A 24,145-nucleotide genomic window follows, 5' to 3' on the forward strand; every position below is an offset into this window, starting at 1 on the left:
GTATATATACATATATATAGATAGATAAATATAGATATGTATATTTGTATATATATATGCGTGTGTGTGCATGATGCGTATGTATACATACGAAAATTTAATAAAAAATGAAATCTTTAGTCGCAAATAATCCTAAACTTGAAGTACAGTCAAATCTTTAAAAAAAAAAAAATTAAAACATTAAAAAAAAAAGCAGCAGAGTTTGATCGCTCCCATTTTCAAGTTGGGAAATTCTTGTAAAAATCAATCAAAGTTTGCTCGCCAAAGATTCCCGTCTGGAAATGCGAAAACGCCACTTCCGAATCAAATTACTTCGAACGTCGCCGGCGGCCGTGGCTTCGACAACGTCGGGAACCGCGCATTGGTGATTTCCAATTTATATTCAGTTGGTCTAATGGTTTATTAGTGTTTTTAGTTCATTAGTTTGTCTTCTTTTCTGAAGGGGTTGTACGCCTTTTGGACCATTTGCAGTATCTGCAAAATTTTCGAAATTGAGACGTGCCACCTATTGGGCTCGTGAAACACTAATACACAAGTTACTGCAGTTTCAGATGATTCTTCAATGCTTTATTTTGGTGGTCCCATTTGCAGTATATGCAAAATCAGTAACAAGGCAAGGAAAACTGCAGTATCTACCATTTTTCTCAGTTTTTTTTTTTTTTTTTTTTTTTTTTTGCAGATACTGCCGTCTTCCATTCTAGAGCAGTACTGTACAGTTGTGATATGCTGTACTGTATGTTATATATCTACCAAGTATAGTCCATAAGATCCAATTGTTGACTTATTGTAACGCCTTTCATTATTTCAAAATCGGTGCAGTTAAAAGAGAGTAGACGTATTAGAGAAGATAAAAGAAAAATGACAAAAGACAAGAAGAGAGAGAGAGAGAGAGAGAGAGAGAGAGAGAGAGAGAGAGAGAGAGAGAGAGAGAGAGAGAATTCATCTCTAATGTCTAATGTCTTAAGATGTTTCGAAATTATTACTCTATTCCTCTTCGATAATCCTAAGTTAAAATTTTTATTCTCATCCTCCTTGCTTTGGACACCTTTCAGTCGTCTTCTTTTCATCAGGTACGATCAAGTATATCCTTTTTCCCCCCTTAAAAAGCCAAGTAACACCTACCGAGGTTGCGACGCCAGAAGAAATGTCAGGCCAATCATCAGCTGACCTAGTTAGCATTCAGTCTAACGACTCTGGGTTTGGCTTCTAAAACTTTATTTTCTTCTACCAGGCAGCTATAACCCATATACACGGCACCATTATAATTCCTTTTAAGTCCAGGTAATTACTTCTGGACCAGAAGTGGTGAAGCCCTTTTTATTTAACGGCTGAAACTGACCAATATCCGCGCTTTTATAAAAATCAAAGTCGCAGTTACCGACCATTAGATAATTCATTGATTTCAAAGTAATGGCGAACCATTGTTTTCTCATTCTGAGGTGTAAAAAAACCATCATATCACTCAAAAATTAGATAATTGGACCATAATTACAGCTGTGACGGGCGTGAAACCAAGACAGCTCTCAGTTTACTCTCGTCAGAAAGAAAGTACAGATGTTCCTGGGGGAGTGGGGGGAAGGAGTCTACTATACAGGTGCCATATTCGACAGTGACTCGATCTCCTTCACTATAGTCTCACCATTAAGGTATGCGTCACCATAAGCAGTCTAGCAGAATGTTAGCAGCTAAATTCGTACTGGCGAGATTCTGAAAACCTACAAATTCTCTCGCTGATATTCCGGTCACGTACAACAGATTCTCGTCTGCTTTCCTTACTCGATGGCAACGCCGAAGATAATGAGGGGAGGAGCACCTGTGCCAGCGTAGAAGAATAGCCATAGATCTCAAAAGAGGAGGAGTGCTGTTCTAATTCTCGAAGTTCAGTGAGGCTTCTTGTACTGTTCAGCCTGGTTGGAGGATCGTCCTGACTTCGCTCTCGCCTTCTGTCGTCTGGTGGTGATTTAACTACTCTCTCCTTTTCTCCCCCTTTTCTTCTGTTGATGGTAAGTTCTTGGAGCAGAGGTCTTGTTGATTACTGACGCTCATCTGAAGGGGGTGGACGAAGTATGAGTTGCAGTTTAACAGCTTTAATACTGGAGCTAGTTCAGTTAACTGTTTTATGTATGTATGTATGTATATATATGTGTATATATATATGTATGTATGTATATGTATATATATACATATATATATTGCTCTCAGTGCTGGAAATAACACATAAAGATTCATCTCTTATTTTTTCTAAATACTCTCATGCAACCCTCAGAATACTGTTTCCATCGCAAGCTTTCTTTTAATCTATTCATGCCTTTTTACAACTCTCTCCATTGATTCGCAAACTTTTTACTCAACAAATTCATAACAAATACTTGACCTATGCATCTTGTTTCCCCTTGTCTAATTCCACACTGCTCTTCCCCTATCAAACCTTCTACCATGTGTCTTGCTTTCACACTCTAAACCGTTCCATACATCTTCATATGTGTTTTAAGTAATGTTACGCCTCTTGGACTTTTATATTCATTAAACATTAGTTACACAATGATCATTGTACAGCTGAATCTCATTCACATTCTCTTAAGCTCCTGACACCGGCCCAATCTTGAGTCTGAAATTTTAACCAAATTCTCAGGTAAAGTCGTCCAGCATTGCATCTCTCAGCTCTGCTTTTTGTGCGCATGCGTGTGATTGTGCGTGTGTGTGTGTGGGTGTGCGTGCGTGAGTGTGTATTTGTGTGACTGTGTATGCGTGTGTGTGTGTGCGTGTGTGTTTAGCGTGTGACTTATTTTTCCCCAAAATTCAAATTATTACGTGAAGAGTGGATTCCTTGAAAAGTTGCAGTCAGATATCTTTCTCAGAAATAATTAGCATATAATTATCAAGCACACATTAAAGCCAATTTAATTTCAAAGTTTGAAAAATTAAACAGTTATCTATTCTTCATGACAGAGCTTTAATATAGTTCCACAATTCCCTAATAACAATTCTCTGTAATTATGCCCTCAAAGAACTCGAAAAAACTCTCGTAACGTAACTTGAAAATTCAACCTGCTCTAATTTCTCTATATTTCAAGATACCAAGTTGAATTCTGTATGAGATGAAGTATTTGCGATCAGGAATAGAATAGTATACATAAAAGAATTGTAGTTCAACCCCACCCCCTTTTTTTTGGGAAAAAAGGGGAATTATTTTAAAGCTGGTCAGGCGGAAAACGCCATTTGCAAAAGTTGGATTGCGAGAGGCCATTCTGGTGCTGAACACCTGATATCGGAAAAGCAAGAACATTAATTAACAGGTCATATATCCCGCTCAGTGTATATCCTGGGATATGCAAGTTATTCCGGGATATAACATTTGCTTGTTGTCATGTGCAATAACAGTGGCTTGTTCCCGTTGTGCTAGGAAATAACAATTGCTTGTTATTCGTAGGCGCTTTTTTTTAAATTCTGGGATATAACAATTGCTTGTTGTTCGCGGTTATAACAATTGTTTGTTATTCTGGGATATAACAGTCGATTGTTGTTCATGAAAATTAAATTTTGTTTTTCATTCTGTTATTCTGGAATATACTTGCTTGTATTTCTGGGATATAACACCTGCTTGTTGTTCTTGGACATAACAGTCGCTTGCTGTTCAGAGACATAACATTTGCTTGTTCTTCAGGGATATAACGTTTGCTTGTTCTTCAGGGATATAACATTTGCTTGTTGTTCTGGGATATAACGTTTGCTTGTTCTTAGGGGATATAACGTTTGCTTGTTCTTCAGTGATATAACGTTTGCTTGTTCTTCAGTGATATATTTCCTTGTTCTTCAGGGATATAATATTTGCTTGTTCTTCAGTGATCTAACGTTTTGCTTGTTCTTCAGGGATATAACATTTGCTTGTTGTTCTTGGATATAAAACTAAGATAAGACGTCGTATATTTACAAATACGTGCTAAATCATTCACTGCTTAATCCGGTGCCTCTCCTCTCTCTCTCTCTCTATTTCCAGACCTTGCTGCCGGCCTGGAAAGATGCTACGACTGCTTCTTATATCTTGCGTTTTGGTGAGTTCATCCAGAGAGGTCTGGGAGTAGACTCTCTCTCTCTCTCTCTCTCTCTCTCTCTCTCTCTCTCTCTCTCTCTCTCTCTCTCTCTTTTCTTTTTATCTGTCTGTCTATCTATCCATCTGTCTACATTTCTCTCATTTCTTCTTCTTCTTCTTCTTCTTCTTCTTCTTCTTCTTCTTCTTCTTCTTCCAGGGAAAAATCTGGAGCCGACACTGTCTGACCATTGAGTCAAAGATTCACTTAACTTTTTTTTTATCTTTTTAATTATCTTTATATTTGCACTTCTTATTGCCAAGCTAAACAAACAAGTCGCTTTTAGTCTTTTTTTGTTTATTTAATTTTTTTTGCACGGGATGGAAGAGAGCAAATTGCTTGCCTTTTCAAAGCATGTCGTGAGATGATGGTCTTCTCTCTTTTTCGAACACTGAAAGAATTTGTTTTGGTAAATAAAAAGCTGAAGCTTCAAATGATTATATATATGTATATATACATATATATATATATATATATATATATATATATATATATATATATATATATGTGTGTGTGTGTGTATTTATATGTATATATATATATATTTGTATGTATTTATGTAAATATATATACATATGTGTTTGTATATGTGTATGTGTGTGCATGTGTGTGTTTACATATGCATAAATACGTGTGAATGAGTCTAGTCTTTTTGTGTATAGAAATAAGCCCAAATCCTTTTTCTTTATCCATTTTGTTCAAATAATGATTAAATCTTTTATGGCTGTTCTCAAAGGTGTTACATAAGCATCTCATGCAACACATTTTCTTCACATAATTGTGAAATTTAGTATAAGTATTTTCGCAGGTGGTTCGGTTCACATCTTATTCAATAGTAGAAATTCCTTGCTTGGAGTCTAATTAATTCTTGTTTACATCATAGTTTTTTGTTTATCTCATCATTTTTGCTGCTGTTGTGTCTGATTTGTTGTTATTCTAAGGCCGTGCAGGCGTTCTCGCTTGTTTAAAAGCCCTGACCGCTAAATGAAAGTAATGATATAAAGTGTTAAGCCGTGCGGACGTTAGTGTAGCTTACATTTGTACCTAACGCTGCGTTTCTGTTGGCTGAAGTTAATCAGCTAATGCACATATCCTCCCTGTACGAGTTGTCTGTCTATGGAGTTGCGAACTGCCAGTGACTCCTGTCTGTCTTGACGCAAGGGACTGTTGAGTAAGCTGACTGAAGACATTTTAAAATAGATCCCTTAATCCAATATCATGTCCTAAGAGGGTTGAGGCTTCTAATGGCGTTAGGACGTTAGATAACTGATGGAATTAGCTTCCCTCTAGATTTGCTACAAAATGCAGTTAAAAAAAAGTTGTTATCGTTTATTGTATTACTAAACGTACTCGTCGGGTATATTAGATTATACATATGGTAAATATGCAGTTGCAACGTACTGCATATGGTAAATATACAATAAGTTGTAAATATGAATATGTGCAAAAAATTTTACATATTTTATTTCGTGGGTAATTTCACGCATGCGTGAATGATTACATTCATGTGATTTGTTTACATAGTACATGCATGTACTCTAAGTGAGTTTATAGAGATCATGTTTTAATACCTAAAACTACATGTCAGTCATCGAAATTATAAAAGAAATTTTTCAAAAACATTTATGCTCACTTTTTCCAATATTTTTTCCTGCGAGATTTTTTTTTTTTTTATTCTTTTCAAAGGGTTTTATTTCCTTCATCTCATTCGTGTATCTTAAAAATGTACTCTAAATGAAGTGTTACAGACACTGCTTCATCCGCCTGAGGGCATCATTGTTAAGCAGCTTTAAAAAACACACGTAAAAAAACTCGTGAAAACTTTCGGGAGGAAAAAAAACTCCTTAAAACTCGTCTTTGAACTCAAACAATCTCATCCTTCCTTATTTGTTTAGTGATATTTTACTGAACTTTTACCTTTTTTTAGATGCTGTAGTTTCCTGAACTTTTGACTTTTTTTTTTTTTTTTTTAGTTTTCTGTAAAAGAAAACTATTGTGGCGGCTTTGTCTGTCCGTCCGCACTTTTTCTGTCCGTCCTCAGCTCTTAAAAACTACTGAGGCTAGAGGGCTGCAAATTGGTATGTTGCTCATCCACCCTCCAGTCATCAAACGTACCAAATTGCAGCCCTCTAGCCGCAGTAGTTTTTATATTTTTTATGGCAAAAGTTATCCATAATCGTGCTTCTGGCAACGATATAGGACATGACACCAGCGGACCGTGATTAAAGATTCATGGACCGCGGATCATATAACATTATACCAAGACTACCGAATGATTGATCTATTTTCGTTGGCCATGATTATACGCTGTATAGAAAACTCAATTGCGCCGAAGAAACCTCAGCGCATTTTTTTACTTGTTTATTTTTATTTTTGAGGCCATGTCTACGTCTTTCTGTCCGTCCAGGAAAATTGACAGTTTGACAGTCCCGTGTTAGACGGGAATGGCAGAATTAGCAGTTTTCTGTCCCAAGGAGAAACAAAGAATTATTAGGTGACAAGACAGAAATAGCAATATTATCGTACAGGAAGATGAAGGAATTTCTGAAAACCGTCTAAGTTAGTTTCTTGAGTCCAAAGGTCCACGCTAGACCTCTGATACCCTTATATATTTATAAATATATAATGTATATATATTATATATATATATATATATTTCTGACTCACACCGGGAACGAACCTCGGCCTCCCGAGTGACAGGCCAAGGCGGTAGCGACTGACCTGCCTATAGTAGATATGTACCACCTTGGCCTGTCACTCTCGAGACCCAGGTTCGTTCCCGGTGTGAGTCAGAAATTTATTTCTGTGAAACAACTGCTCACATGTTCATTATTTCCGTATATATATATATATATATATATATATATATATATATATATATATATATATATATATATATATATATATATATATATATAGATATATGTATATACATACTGTATATATATTTTATACATATATAGAAATGTATATATATATATACATGCATACATACATACATATGTATATATATACATATATATATATATATGTATATATATATATATATATATATATAACCAGTCTTCGGCTCCCCTCAAAACCTGTCAGCTATACCAGTCGATACCAGAAATATTACTCAGAAATACCTCTTCTTATCCATTTCTTATCTGAAACATACATCTGGTACTTATGGTTTGCATGTGAATAAGAACTTGTCCTATCTCTATTACGTCTGCTCATTTATGTATGTATGTATGTATGTATGTATGTATGTATGTATGTATGTATGTATGTATGTATGTATGGGCAGAAGTTAACAACAGCTTCAGAACTACTCCTAAATATATGATGTCTTCTTTTTATCGTTTATTTTTCCTCTATATTTTCTTTACTTTTGTACCCAACTCATGAAAGACTTGAGAAAGTATTTGAAGGATTTTTGTAGGAGTTTTGTTAGATTATTATTATTATTATTATTATTATTATTATTATTATTATTATTATCAAAACTGTATTTGACCATTTTTATACCTTTAACAGGGCCATTATAGCTTTTTTAAATTCGAACTGTTCCAAGTAACCTAAAAATTTTTATAGCATTATTATTATTATTATTATTATTATTCAACAAGAGCAAACATGCATGTGATATACATCTTGAAGGTCATTATTTTGACATGTTTTCACCTTTATGTGTATATATACATACATATATGTATATATATACAGTATGTGTATATATGTATATGTATTTACCAATGTATATATATATATATATATATATATATATATATATATATATATATATATATATATATATGTGTGTGTGTGTATCTGAAAGTACTTTAATAAATTAAATTCGTCAGATTTTGCTTGGCAAAAGATAAAAATTGCATTACATCTCTCTCTCTCTCTCTCTCTCTCTCTCTCTCTCTCTCTCTCTCTCTCTCTCTCTCTCTCTCTCTCTCTCATTAACAAGATCGTAAACCTCACTTACGCTTGTTCTTGTAAAGCGACATCTTTTTCTCATTTTCTCTCTAAACCATTTACGACCGTTTCCTTACCATTATCTCCTCGCATGCCCCATTGTTCCCTCAAATTATGACGTCAGACGATACGGGACACCTGTAGCATTGTATAATGGTCTGCGTATTGAATGTCATTTTGGGCAAAATACTATTGGGAGCGGTAAATACACGCATGCGCGTTAAGGAGAATTCTGATCACGACTTCGCCCTAATGGCGGGGAAGAGGGACTTACTGTGATAGCCTAGTCATTTGAAGTCAAAAGGAACGCGTTTATTGTATCGCTAAGAAGTGAGCTAAGGGCTTAATGACCTTCTAAAGGTGCAAGCGACAAGTGTGCCGCTCTAAGTGCGTCGCTATTTGTCGTCCTCGACGACACTTGTGAGAAGAGGTTTGTCTCATGTTCAGAAAGAATGTGAGGAAGGTCAAGAATCGTCCTAACCCTGTTTACGTTTCAAGAATGTTGACAAACGAATAAAAAATGCCTCGTAGTTTCTTCGGCCCAATCAAGTTTTCTGTACAGCGTACAATCAAGGCCACCGAAAATATGTCTATCTTTCGGTGGTCTCGGTATAATGCTGTATGAGCCGCGGCCCATGAAACTTTAGCCACGGCCCGATGGTGGCCTGTCCTGTATCGTTGCCAGACGCACGATTATGGCTAACTTTAGCCTTAAATCAATTAAAAAATAATGAGGCTACAGGGCTGCAATTTGGTATGTTTGATGATTGGAGGGTTGATGATCAACATACCTATTTGCAGCGCCCTAGCCTCAGTAGTTTTTAAGATCTGAGTGCGGACAGAAAAAGTGCGGACGGACAGACAAAGCCGGCACAATAGTTTTCTTTTACAGAAAACTAAAACAGGCGTTTTGATAGATGTTTTATATTCCCAGGGCAATCATTTGACACGATTCGTAAGGTGCCAGTAAATGCTTGTTGTAGGTCATGCATTTTTACCCCAAGATCTGGGGAACTCTCCAGCCATTTGCTTCTAGTTTATTCAGTTCACCTTGAAAAACGATGAACGAACGATAGATGCATAACTTGATCATAACAATTATAATTATTTTCCCTTTGGTCAAGGATCTAAAGGAGAACTGGGTCTGCAGGACTGGTGCTTGTTTATAAAGAACCATTTGGTTACTAAGTTTTCGTGTCAGTGAAACTTTGTCCCCTGTTTATTTCAGAACTCATGAAAACATGTGACCGAATGTAAGAAGAGAATTCTATATTCCTTATCATTTTTTACTTAGGATGATAATTGCATCTTTGGCCATAATCGTCTTGAATTATATATCAGATTTACTCATTTCGTTGGAAAGGTCAACAGATTACAGCTCTGCTAACAAAGAGTTTGTTTGTCTCTTGGTGAAATATTTGCAAAATTACGAAACGGCCCTGACATCCATGACGTGGATTTATTTTACAGATTTTTATTTTTCTGTAGAAGAAAACTATCGTGCCGGCTTTGTCTGTCGGTCCGCACTTTTTCTGTCCGCCCTCAGATCTTAAAAACTACTGAGGTTAGAGGGCTGCAAATTGGTATGTTGATCATCCACCCTCCAATCATCAAACATACCAAATTTCAGCCACCTAGCCTCAGTAGTTTTTATTTCATTTAAGGTTAAAGTTAGCCACAATCGTGCCGTGTTAAAGTTCATGGGACGCGGCTCATGCAGCATTGCATCGAGACCACCGAAAGGTAGATCTATTTTCGGTGGCCTTGATTATACGCTGTAGCGGCTGTGCAGAACACTCGATTGCGCCGAAGAAAATTCAGCGCATTTTTTTTTTTTTTTTTTTTTTTTTTTTTTTTTTTTTTGACAGTTTGTCTGTCAACACGAGATCGACAGATATGTAGACAAACTCGAAACCGTATCAAAAGCATGACTTAGTTTTGGTCATTTTCATATTTATCTTGGTGGCAAGGGGAAGGTTTTCTGGACCTTTCTCTTTTCTCCTTATTTTTATTTTGTATTTTCTTATTTCTACCTAACGAACGGCAAGGCCGTGATGGAGAAACCCAACCATATGGCGCCGTAGGAACCCAGAGGTCCTGAAAATTTCACGAATGGGAGAATACGGTCTCTTAGGAGTCAGTGTTGCCACATCCCTGTGCTTCATGATATGAGAAGGCGTTTAACTTTTCAAAGCTCGGCAACGCTCATAAACAAAAAGAATTACTCCGCCCTCTATCTGGTAACGAATTCCCTCGAACTTCCCGGACTCCCAGAAGAAGAACACATTAGCGGAAAACGCCGCAAAACTAACAAGGAATAATATAGCGCAGTTGGCCCAGATGCGCCGCCCTGGCTTTTTCGGACATACAGTATTGATGTATTGGTTATGTATTCATTCTTCATAAGTTATGCAATCATTGCCGCGCGAGAGTTTCTCTCCTCTACCTGCGAAAGGGTTAGAAGTTTTTTCCTACTTCCCCGTTTTTTCTGGGTTACCTTTTTCCCCTTATTACCTTTTTTTATTGTTGTTTCTTTGCTTGTTTTGCTTTTTGCATGTTGGGTTTTTTTTTTTTTTTTGCGTTAAATCTCAGTCAAGTTCTTTTACTGGTTGGAGTTGTTTTCTGAATGACTGAGAACGAACTAAAGATATTGCTTGTTGCTGTGGTGTGGGTTGAGTTACTTTAGTAACTAAAGCGATATTAACCATAATAACTATAATTATATTAGTTTAGTCACTATACAACCCCTTTTCAACTGTGAAGTTTCTCTAGAAACACCAGCTGTTTAATAGCCTTCCACTCCGTAGTGGGGTAGTGCCGTCAGTCCCCCTCGCAGGGTGCACTGTAGGCATTACTTAAGGTTCTTTGCTGCTGCACCTGCCTTCGGGCCCCAGCTGCAACCCCTTTCGTTCCTTTCACCCTACCTTCATTCATATTCACTTTCCTCCATCTTGCTATCCACCCTCTCCTAACAATTGCTTCATAGTGTGCAGCTGCGAGGTTTCCTCCTGTTACACCTTTCAAACTACCTACTCTCAGTTTCCTTTTCAGCGCTGAATGACCTCATAGGCCCCAGTGCTTGGCCCTTGGCCTAAATTCCATGTTCAGTTCAATTCAACCCTATCAGCAGAATAACCCACGTCTGTAGCGGCGAGCAAAAAGCCATTTTCAGTTGTAAAGTTTCTCTAGAAACGTCAACCATTTAAGAGCCCTCCAGGTAGCTGGTGACATCTGTTGGCGAATCTTGAAAGCTCCTTCTGCCGGAACGAGCCATTTCCTCGAGCGGAAGAAAGGTATCCTGGAAGGTTTCTCTTGCTAAAGTTTTTTAGCTGATTTCATTTGCAATTCTGGCTTAGAGAGAGAGAGAGAGAGAGAGAGAGAGAGAGAGAGAGAGAGAGAGAGAGAGAGAGAGAGAGTCACAGGCAAACAGGTGGACGCTACGGTGATAATGTACTGCGTATTATGACAGAGATTCATTCAGTTGAATTGCGGAATATCTATACAGGCATAGCAGTGCAATAGCATTGATACTTAATATTACTGATAAAAGTTTAGCAATGATATTTTATATTACTGATAAACATTTAGCAGTGATACTTAATATTACTGGTAAACCTTTAGCAGTGATACTTAATATTACTGGTAAACCTTTGCAATGATAATTAATATTACTGATGAACATTTAGCAATGATAATTAATATTACTGATAAACATTTAGCAGTGATAATTAATATTACTGATAAACGTTTTGCAATGATACTTTACTTAACATTACTGATAAACATTTAGCAACGCAGGGCCTTATGCAACATCTGTTACATGTTTACAAACATTTGCATGCATCAAATAACATAAATTCTAGAATATCTAATGAGTTTTTCATAATTTCAAATTTTACTGTCTCAATTACCTCATCACTCGCACTAACAAACACAAATTTCATCACTGGTCTGTGATACGTGAAACCTAATGTATTTCTTAAATATCCATTCCTGCCAAAAAAAAAAATATTCTTTCTAGGACATTTAGAAGGAAAAAAGCCACGACTCTGAAACTCCATGATGAAAATTTTCAGATCAGAGAACCCCCTCCCCCCAAAAAAAACATACCAGACTTTTAAAAGTTTGTTTCAGCATAGCAAAGAGAGAGAGAGAGAGAGAAAAAGGAGAGGGGTGTCTTTGAATCCATAGAGAGAGAGAGAGAGAGATTGAAAGGAAATAGGAAAAGAAAAATATTTAGTGAATGGCCGAAGAAAAATATCTTTATCCTCAAAGCCTTGCATTGAAAATATGGAAATGAGAGAGAGAGACTCTTGAATGTTTGAAGAAATGGTACCTTTTACCCGCAAGATTATTGGCGGAAAAATTGAGAGGATTCCGAGATAGACAGAACGATAGATAGATAGAATGAGAGACCAAAGGTCAGAAGGCGAAAAGACAAGTGAGTACTGAAGAGGAGTGGAGAAAGGGATAGATAGATGAATAGATAGACAGACCAAAGACCAGGAGAAAAAAAGGACAAGTGAGTAACTGAAGAGAAACGGAAAAAAGGTTGGACAGATAGATAGATAGATAGCTAGAGAGGCAGACATACACACAGACAGCTCTGGTACAATCGCAAAAATGGCACAGGTCTTTCACTGTATGAAAAGAGGAGACGGAAAATGGGAGAAGAACTCGAAAGTCGTCCAGAAAAAAGAACCACTCAGCAAATGGAAAGCTGCAACTCACTTCCATCAAGCTGCGAACTCCTGGAAGCGTCATCAGGAAATGAAGGATGGAAATTGAGGATGGGTGAGTAGGTGGATAGGTGGGAACAAGGAAGGATAACTGAATTCAGTTGAATATAGGATTTAGGCCAAAGGCCAAGCACTGGGACCTATGAGGTCATTCAGCGCTGAAACGGAAATTGACAGTGAAAAGGTTTGTAAGGGTGCAACAGAGGAAAGCCTCGCAGTTGCACTATGAATCAGTTGCTAGGAGAGGGTGGAGAGTAAGACGGAAGAAAGAGAATATGAAAGGGAGTACAGTAAAAGGAACGAAAGGGGTTGCAGCTAGGGGCCGAAGGGACGCTGCAAAGAACCTTAAGTAATGCCTACATTGCACCATATGAGATGCACTGACGGCACTGCCCACCTCTACGGGGAGGAAGGGTAATGCCCATGAAGACGCAGCTCTCTTGCTGAGTATCAGAGGTCGAGAGAGAGAAATTGTTTGTGAGTGGAACAGGGTGAATTTCGAGCTGACCCGAGTTCGAATCCTGAGAGAAGAAGGAGCATTGTGGGAACTGTATTGAAACTCGTCGGGTCTGCATTGAATAAAGTGGTAAATAATGTACCTGGTGGTTGGTAAACTCTTCAGGGACATATATATATACATATATATATACAAATATATATATGTATATTCATACACATATGTACACATACCTTTATGTATGTATGTATGCATGTATCTTAAACTTAGCAAATTTATTATTTACAAACAAAATCATATCGCTTCGTCCCTCTCGTGATCAGCAACTATCAAAATAAAAAGAAATGAATACAAAAAAATGTTTTGACGTACGAGAGGGCATGGGATACTTCAAATCGCCCCCCCCCCACCCAATCTCAAGGAACCTTCATGACCCCTGCCACCCCCCAAAAAAAAATAGAGGAAGAAGGAAGATTTTAGCCACGCAGATAAATTCCTTTAGTAAAGGAACCGTGAGAGAGAGAGATGGGATAAGAAAAAGATTAAAAACAGTTTTGCCTTTTCGGGGTAAAGTAAATTTCAGACGAATAACAATTAGGAGAGGAAAAGGCTTAAAAACGGTTTTGCCTCTTCCGTGAATTCCTTTCCTGCGAGAGTAAATTTCGGACAAATAACAGTGGAGAGAGAGAGAGAGAAAATGCATCTGCTTTTAAATTGTCGTTGGTTTTCCGGGAGTTTTAGCTCCGGAGTAAAAACAAAAAAACCAAGAGAAAACAGATTATAAAAGTTGCACGGTCGAAAGTAGAAAACTTCAGGCAGATTATATAGTTTTATGCCATAAAAACTCAGTCCGGGTTTTTTTTTTTTTTTTAGTTTTTTCCTGGAAAACATTTTCGACGAAAGTTTTTGGGTGTCCTATTGTACTCAGTTACCGCTTCATCGTCGAAATTTTTATACGCGGCATTCTGTGCAGCGTGGCCTCTTTGAATGCGTGTATGCGTTATGTATGCGCGTATGTAAATGTATATGAATTATGTTTTATATATATTTATATATATATGTATATATATGTGTATGTCTATATATACGTATATATACATACATACATACACATACATATATAAATGTATATATATATATATATATATATATATATATATATATATATATATATATATATATATATATATATATATATATATATATATATATATATATATATATATATATGCATGTATATTCACCATTTAGATTTGGTGCTCAAAAGACATTAACTTCCCATTTATTTTTTGGGAAGGAGATTGTGAGCCTTATGCCACCCACCGCAGTAGACTAGCCACCAGGTACATAATAGCATTATTCAGGATACGGGTATCTTTATCTCCTTACAAAGACTGCAGATAGATATATATATGGCCGTATGCATAAAACCGATGTTTTTTGGAGAGAGTCTCTATTTCCAAAAATGAAATTTCTTTGGATAAAACAAACCAGGCCAGTCTCTGTTTCATTCACCCTCCAACTATTGCTGATTCAAAGAAGTGAAGACTGAATGATTTGACAGTAAACTATCTGGCGTCACAACCACAAAGGTCAGTGACGTCATTCAAGGAAGGAACAGTGGACCTGCATTTGTCCAATCCACTTTAGATTAAAGTGATGCAATATTTGGACTATGCAGAACTTTGAATTTTTAGTCTGAAATTAGGGTTGATAAAACTTTGGCCCGGGCCGTGGGCCAAAAGCGTTTTATGGGCGATTAAAAATAGCATATTGCATTCTAGTAATAATCATGAAAAAGTAAGCCTTCTTGTGCCAATATGATCAGCCAAAAATTCTGAAATCAATCACTGTGCTTTGAGCAGCAAGGGGGAATGTGCTGAAGATAATGACTGTTTCACAAAGTATTTTGAAAAAATAATCGGACTGCTGCATGTTTTTTTTTTAAATCCTTTTCAGAGTTTTACTGGAGAAGGCTGCCTAGTGGCACTTACAAACCCATTTTTACTTTTTTATTATTATTATTATTATTATTATTATTATTATTATTATTATTATTATTATTATTATTATTATTATTCAGAAGATAAATCCCTATTCGTATCGAACAAGCCTATAGTGAACAAGTCACAAAGGCGCCTGGCCACATACCAGTGGAACGTAATGATTCATTTTTCTCGATCAATTACCTTGTGAATATTTTGTCATGACTCACAAATTTATCCCACAACAAAATCTGTCGCTTCGAACAAGATTTTTCAGCCATGAAATTACTCAAAAACAAAAACAAGTAAAAAATGCGCCGAAGTATAATCAAGGCCATCGAAAACCGATCTATCTTTCGGTGGTCTCGGTATAATGCTGTATGAGCCGCGGCACATGAAACTCTCAGCCGGCCGTGGTGGCCTGTCCTATATTGTTGCCAGAAGCACGATTATGGCTAACTTTAACCTTAAATAAAATATAAACCACTGAGGCCAGAGGGCTGCAATTTTGTGTGTTTGATGACTGGAGAGTGGATGATCAGCATACCAGTTTGCAGCCCTCTAGCCTAAGTAGTTTTTAAGATCTGGGGGCTGACAGAAAAAAGTGCGGACGGACAGACAAAGGCGGCTCAGTAGTTTTCTTTTTAGAAAACTAACAAGGCCATATCTGTTTTTACCTTTCAACGAAAATAAGAGTACATTCAGCCATTCTTATTACTCGGCCCACCTACTTTACGCCCACTAACAAATTTGGGTCTCTCACCTGCAAATGCGGAAGTTTCACTTTCCCCTGAAAAAAAAAAAACTAATAGCTCGTAGTACACGGTCGTAATTTTTTGCTTGACGTAATGTTGACGTAATGATGACGTGTAGCTGACGTCACGAACACCTGTGACGTGTGTCGTGAGACCATTCACCCAGGAATTCCTCTGTAGCGATTAAAATAGTCCTCCAATCGATAGCACCAGACTGCTATTTATTTTGTTTATATTTTGCCCAAAAAATGCCTGCCACGTCTTTTCTTTGTGAAGGGAATTTTTTTTTTTTTTTTGCTAATCTCTTTTTTCAGTTATTCCATTTTATCACCACTACACAGCATCTTAATTTTGCGTGTCAGAATTTCATAAGGAGTGAAGGAAGAGAGAGAGAGAGAGATAGAAAGTTAATGTAATCGTCATCATCACAATTAGGAAGAATGGAAATGTCCGTAACGCCATAGATTTTATCATGCCAAGCCCAATATAAAGGGTCATTCTTCAAGAAAGAGAGAGAGAGAGAGAGTATCAGGTAATTCATTGCTATGAAACAATTCATTTCTACAGCAGACAGTCTGCTTGCGTGTTGCGTGCGTGTGGTCTGCTTTCTGCTTTCAGTTTTGTATGTAAATATTAATATCTATGATTTACGTTTAGGCGAAATATATTATTATCAGAATTTCCGGCATATGATTAATATAAAAAAAATTATACGACCAATAATTAAACTTACAAAAGAATTTTAACGGGCTATTCGCCTTATCACGTTTATTCAATTTTCCACTTTCGTTGGAAATAGATAAAAAGAAATTTTCCAGAAATCTAAAAAGATAAAAATTGCGTCCACCGACTTATTATTTTGAGGAAATTTTTGCTCTAAATCTCACAGTAATTATATCCCACGTGACTCCACTCTAATGAATCTCTTTAAACAATAAAAAAAAACAAAAAAAAAAAGTAAAAATTGCGCCGAGGTTTCTTCGGCGCAATCGAGTTTTCTGTACAGCAGCTGCAGCGCATAATCAAGGCCACCGAAAATAGATCTGTCTTTCGGTGGTCTCGGTATAATGCTGTATGAGCCGTGACCCACAAAACTTTAACCACGGCCCGGTGGTGGCCTATCTTATATCGTTGCCAGATGCACGATTATGGCTAACTTTAACCTTAAATATAATAGGAGGAAATCCTCGCAGTTGCACTATTTAAGTAATGCCTACAGTGCACCGCATGAGGTGCACTGACGGCACTGTGGGAACCTTCTAGTACTAAACATATCGGAAATTAAGGCAATTTCCATAGCATCGTAAATAGTACAGATATTACAGTCACTGTTGCAATTCTCATTGCAATATGACTTATTCAGACGCTGTATATCAGATTCAGTAAATCGCCGTTGCTTTGATTATTCCTTATATTCATAAAGACAACACTGTTTTGCTTGTAACTAGTTCTGTTGCGTAAGAAAAAGAAAAAGTATTTCGTAAAATTCATTATTATAATTTTCAATTGTAGTTCAACTCTCGTATAAGTTTCAAGATAAGTCCATATTTATCTTATAAGTACCCCATTCAGCTCAGCAATAATCTTATTTAGATACTTTTCACTAATATATGCAATATATATATATATATATATATATATATATATATATATATATATATATATATATATATGTGTGTGTGTGTGTGTGTGTGAGTAGAAATATGTGTATATATATATATATATTAATGAAAATTTATCACACGACCGTAATTCATATATAAGCATTAAGCTACAAACGTCCTTTAATATCTAATTCGCTGTACCTCGGCAATAATATATTTTCATATATGTTACCCGAAGGGGAATTTTTTAGTTGATAATAAGTTCCTCGTTTCGTGGGCTCCGTTCAGCGAATTAGACATTAAAGGACGTTTGTAGTTTAATGCTTATATATATATATATATATATATATATATATATATATATATATATATATATATATATATATATATATATATATATATATATATATATATATATATATATATATTTTTTTTTTTTTTTTTTTTTTTTTTTTTTTTTTTTTGAAGAAAAACTATTGAATGACATATTTCTCTTTCTGTACATCCTTAGTGGGCAAAATCTAAGCTGGCATCTAATAACTAATATTAGACGTATCCGTTGGTTGGTTAGAATCAGTAGGTCTACGACAGCCTCTCACTCACTACCACACCATACCATACATCAGGGCCTCTTCCCTGAGGCAAGGGCTAGTACTGGTATAAGGCCAGCCTAATCAGAAACCATCCAATTGCCAATATTTTATGATTCTGCAGATATTTCAATAGAGCCTTCTCTGTCAGAGTACATCACAAAATGAGGAAAATCGTGGGATTTATTAAAACTGGTGATTTTAATCAGGAAAATCGTGGGATTTATTAAAAATAGTGATATTAAGCTAATGCTGAAGTTTCTTTTACACTTTCTAGAGCATCAAAAACAAGGGATTATTACAGACAGGTGTACCTGAGCAGATCTACCCTATGCTATTTGTGGCTTAAACCACTCAGGGGAAATCAGAGTCTTCTAAAAAAAAATTTCAGTACGGAAAGAGATTTAAACTCATCTTCATTTAGCTTTTGATTAAGTTCAGCGAACACTAACGCAGTGACGCAGACGTGTATAATTAATCCGGATTATATGGATTAAGCTCATTGAAAAAGTCTCAACAATACATAGGAACAAATTCCTTTCTTTTAACCTGGTTGTTCCTGGTTTTGTAGCCTACAGAAAACAAGGTGCACATTAAATTTTGTGGTAAAGGAGAAGAAGAATGGAATCAAGAGAAGAGAGTAATAAGTAAATAATTCGTTGAAAAATAGAGTATATGTATGTATGTATAGGTATATATACACAATACACATACACCTTATATAAATTATATAAATGTGTATATATATATATATATATATATATATATATATATATATATATATATATATATATATATATATATATATGTATGTATGTATGTATATATATGTATATATATACTCATACTGTAGATATTCATATATATACATATACATACATACATACATGCATATATATGTACACATACACACTTACTTGTGTTCCATCTCTAAAAAGCATCAGAGTTATAATAGCCCGTGGTAAACTAAAAAAAAAAACAACTCTTTGCAAATTAATCTCAAGTTAGTAATTAATACGACCTCGTAATCTTTGCAGGTAATTAAGTCTCTAAATTACTCTCACAGAACCCAACAATTATACTGTAGAAAATTTAATTAGTCTCACCATCCGAAAACATTTTTTTTTAACTAGATGAGAATTCCAGCTGTTATAGAATATATAACTTTATTATTATTATTATTATTATTATTATTATTATTATTATTATTATTATTATTATTATTAAATGAGAATACCACCTGTTATAGAATATATAAGAATGTCAGCTGTTATAGATTATCTAACTTTATTATTATTATTATTATTATTATTATTATTATTATTATTATTATTATTATTATTATTATTATTATTATCCGAAAAAGAAGATTGCCAATGCTTAGCCCAACAGTTCCATTGCTATCTCTCCAAAAAGTGTCATTTCTAACTTTCTAAATCTAACCACTTGTTGCCGGTTAAAGTGGCTACGCAGTAGACTTTATATATATATATATATATATATATATATATATATATATATATATATATATATATATATATATATATATATATATATATATATATATATATATATATATATATATATATATATATGTGTGTGTGTGTAATTGTAATAGCCACAATGCCCTCTTAACTTTGTCGAATTCTTCGCGCTTTTGTGGATAAGATTGTCAGTACAAAGCCTTAGGATGAAAGTGCAAGAAATATGAGGAAATTCTGATGTCCGGTAGCGGGGAACGAACCCGGGTCCCCTAATCAGAACGAGGTACCACTGTCGACAATGGTACCAGTAGATTCTACATATATATATATATATATATATATATATATATATATATATATATATATATATATATATATATATATATATATATATATATATATATCGTACATTTGTCATACAAGGAGGCTGAAATATATAGTTTAATTTAGGAGCCAAAGTAGAACGCATTGAAAATAAACAAACCAAGCGAAATTGCCGCTAAAATAACCTGCACCAAAATATAGACGAGTCATGACTCATTGCTTTTGCACAAACGTTAATCAACGGGAGATGATTATAAACCCCCGTTGTTGGAACCAGACGCGAGTTCGGAGATAATCTAATGAAAGGCACAAAGCACTTCACCTGCCGTCAGAATCCGGGGTCTTTGATCACGTTACATCAGCTACAACGTCTGCAGGTTAATGAGACGTCTTCCTTACTTGCCTGCCTGCTTGCTCGTTGTGCCTTTGGGATGGAAGCAGAACGCGTGTGTGTGTGTACATTTGTGCTTGCGTGCTTGCTTGTTGTCCCTTTGGGATTTGTGTGAAGGTTCGGCATGTTTTATACGTGTAAAGGCTAAGCATCTACAGCACTTGTTTAGGCTCATATGAAATATGATTCATTTTTTATTTATATCTGTAAAATGCAACTGCAAGAAATCTTGCTGCCGTGACGTCACGAGTGTCTTTGCAATAGGCGTGAATGATTGCACATATTTCTGTATATGTTAACTCGTGTGTGGTATTATAATGTGTTTAGTATTTGAGTAGGAAATATTATATGCACACACACACTCATATATTTATATATATATATATATATATATATATATATATATATATATATATATATATATATATATATATATATACACACACATATATATGCATATTTATATATATACAAATATTTCTAAAACAGATGCATTTCATATATTAGGTACATTTAACTAAGTGAATGAAGAGTATTAAGTACTCATCTTTAACACCTAAACGTACACTCACGCGTCGCGCATACTCGCTTAAACACATACGCACATCAAACACTTGATAGATATAACAAATTGTTCGTCTGTGGACATAACATTTCATGCCACGAGGTCGGGATAGAGAGTTTGAGCAAGTGGCTGTACATCTGTTCAGGAATATTCTCTCTCTCTCTCTCTCTCTCTCTCTCTCTCTCTCTCTCTCTCTCTCTCTCTCTCTCTCTCTCTCTCTCTCTCTCAGTTTGGTTATTAGAAAACGAACACCTAATTATAGAGGACTATATTACTATAAATGGAGTGAACTAAGCATTGCATTCAAAACTGACTTTTTTATGAGAAGTTTCAACAAATACACACTCATAAATACACACACACACACACACACATATATATATATATATATATATATATATATATATATATATAGAGAGAGAGAGAGAGAGAGAGAGAGAGAGAGAGAGAGAGAGAGAGAGAGAGAGAGAGAGAGAGAGAGAGAGAGAGAGAGAGAGAGAATTAAATGTGACCTGTGGATTATATATATATATATATATATATATATATATATATATATATATATATATATATATATATATATACATACATGTATAACTGAGTCACGAAAATATGGAACGTGATGAATATCTAAATGAAATGACAAAATCCTCTCCTTCCTTCGTGGATTTTGTCTTTATATATATGTATATACATATATATATATAAGTTCATATATATACACACATATATATACAGTATACACCTACGTGCCATCCTTCTAAGAAGGGTGACTTCAGATAACACAGAACTCCTGTTCTCACCAGTTCCTCATGGCACTATTAACATACTTCACGAAATGCCTCTACAAAGTTTTCCTCGTATAGGCCTAGTCCACCTGCGAGCGTGAAGGCCCAGGCCAGAATGCTAGGTGAGTTGGCTCAAGCTATGAATAGGTTTAAACAGGTGTCCTGATATTTGAGCATAGAAACAGGTGTTGAGGAACGCCCGTGTGTACGAATGTGTACGTTCAGGTAAAGACCCGTTCAAGTGCAGGGCAGGAGATTAAGGCAAAAGGTCGTAAAATCGTGTAAGAAATCGATTTAATGCGCTGAAGGCCGCGACACCTTCCAGGTGTAGGTTCCGGCTGACGAAAGTGGTAATGATTCTCATTGACCCGCCCGTTTGTTTAGGGATGTTCTTGCGCGTAACTCAGCGCTCATTCATTTACATGAGCCACGCAACGCTGGCTCGCGAAGCATGTTAATGATGCTGTCGGCCTGTCATGTGCTGTGGACGCTGGAATGATACAAATGTGTCTGCAAATGTCGGTCTGAGCGCTTTCATCGTCAGTTTGCGTTCTCGCTAAAACTTACGCTTATCTTTTGACTGAATGGATCTTGACCTTTTTAAGCGGAAGAAAATTAATTCTTGTCTGTGGTCCAGTTACGGTTTATAATTTCAGAGCCAAAAATTCTAGATTATCAGAGTTACGGAAAGTGAAATTATTTTGGTAGTAATACGAAAACTATGAATAATAATCAACGTCCCCAACTTCAAGCGTTGTCATTATCATGTATTTTTAGTTTTCTGAAAAACTGTTGTGCCGGCTTTGTCTGTCCGCACTTTTTCCGTCCGCCCTCAGATCTTAAAAACTACCGAGTCTAGAGGGCTGCAAATTGGTACGTTGATCATCCACCCTCCAATCATCAATCATACCAAATTGCAGTCCCCTAGCCTCTGTAGTTTCTATTTTATTTAAGGTTAAAGTTAGCCCTAATCTTGCATCTGGCAACGATATAGGCCAGGCCACCACCGGGCAGTGGTTAAAGTTTCATGGGCCCGCGGCTCATGCAGCATTATATCGAGACCACCGAAAGATAGATCTGTTTTCGGTGGCCTTGATCATACGATGTACAGAAGACTCGATAGCGCTGAAGAAACTTCGGCGCATTTTTTTAAATTGTTTTGGTTCCCAACAGCACTGGGAGCATAGACTGGCTCTAAAATAACGTTATTATGGTCCGTAACTTATATTTTAGCAGGAGGTTGATGAACATACACACAGACACAAAGATATCAACTTCATTATGAGCTACAGACAGACAACCTGCAATGGTAATATTACATGCTCAGTAGTGTCGAGGGAATGTCTGACAGAGAGAATCATTACTTGAGCCGTGTGGACAAGTCACGTCGAGAGAATCATTTCTAAAGCTCGGGATTTGTTTAGAAGGATGGCTGTCTCACTTCTCCTCCACCTTTGACTCCAAGCTAAGCTCCAGGACTTGGTTACAGTTCGGTTAACTGAATCAGCTGTTAGCTTATCATATAACGGTAACTACCATATGTGACGGAGCTCCTTTAGTGAGTTGGATAAACAGAGAGGTGGCAACCATCATGACCGTCTTTCAGTTATTTTGTTCCCTGAGAAACAAAAGGTTTTAAAAAATCATTAAATTTTATGTCATTGAAAGAGAATAAAAAAGTTTGGGGAATGAAAATGAGATATTTCATATAGTCTTGAATGACATAAACATTACCATTCAGTCCTGGCAATCTTCCAGTGATGTTGTTGCTTCTTGAGAAACAAAAAATAATTTTTAAAAAATCATTAAATTTTATTTCATTGAGAGAGAATAAAAAATTTTGGGAAATGGAAATGAGATATTTCATATGTTCTTGAATGACACAAACATTGCCATTCAGTCCTGGCAATCTTTCAGTGATTTTGTGTTTCCTGAGAAACAAAAGAATTTTTTTTTTATCATTAACTTTTATTTCATTGAGAAAGAAAAAAGTTTGGGGAATGAAAATATACTTCCTATAATCTCGAATGACATATAAACATCACCATTCAGTCCATTCAATGATTCTGTTGTTTCTTGAGAAACAAAATAATTTTTAAAAATCATGAAATTGTATTTCACTGAGAGAAAAAAGTTTTAGAATGAAAATAAAATACTTCATACACTCTTGAATGACATACAAGCATTGCCATTCAGATCTGGCCATCTTCAGTGATTTTGTTGTTTCATGAGAAACAAAAAATAATTTTTTAAAAATCATTAAATTTTATTTCATTGAGAGAGAAAACTTGAGTTTTAGAATAAAAATAATATACTTCATACACTCCTGAATGACATATAAATACTGCCATTCGTAAAAAATCATAAAATTTTATTTCATTGAGAGAGAAAAACGGTGTTTTAGAA

At 35.7% G+C, this 24,145-nt stretch overlaps 1 protein-coding gene across 1 annotated transcript in view; it reads left to right on the top strand.

The window, feature by feature from the left end:
* Nucleotides 1–1,801: 1,801 nt before the first annotated feature.
* Nucleotides 1,802–24,145, top strand: part of LOC136847998 (mucin-2-like) — a 33,310-nt gene continuing 10,966 nt past the window's right edge. The window contains exons 1-2 of the mRNA XM_067120009.1: nt 1,802–2,003; nt 3,998–4,052. Of these exons, the coding sequence (XP_066976110.1) occupies nt 4,020–4,052 (33 nt within the window). The 5' untranslated portion in view covers nt 1,802–2,003; nt 3,998–4,019. The remainder of the gene's footprint in view (nt 2,004–3,997; nt 4,053–24,145) is intronic.

This window comes from Macrobrachium rosenbergii, chromosome 18, assembly GCF_040412425.1.
Source record: "Macrobrachium rosenbergii isolate ZJJX-2024 chromosome 18, ASM4041242v1, whole genome shotgun sequence".
Lineage (NCBI taxonomy): Eukaryota > Metazoa > Arthropoda > Malacostraca > Decapoda > Palaemonidae > Macrobrachium > Macrobrachium rosenbergii.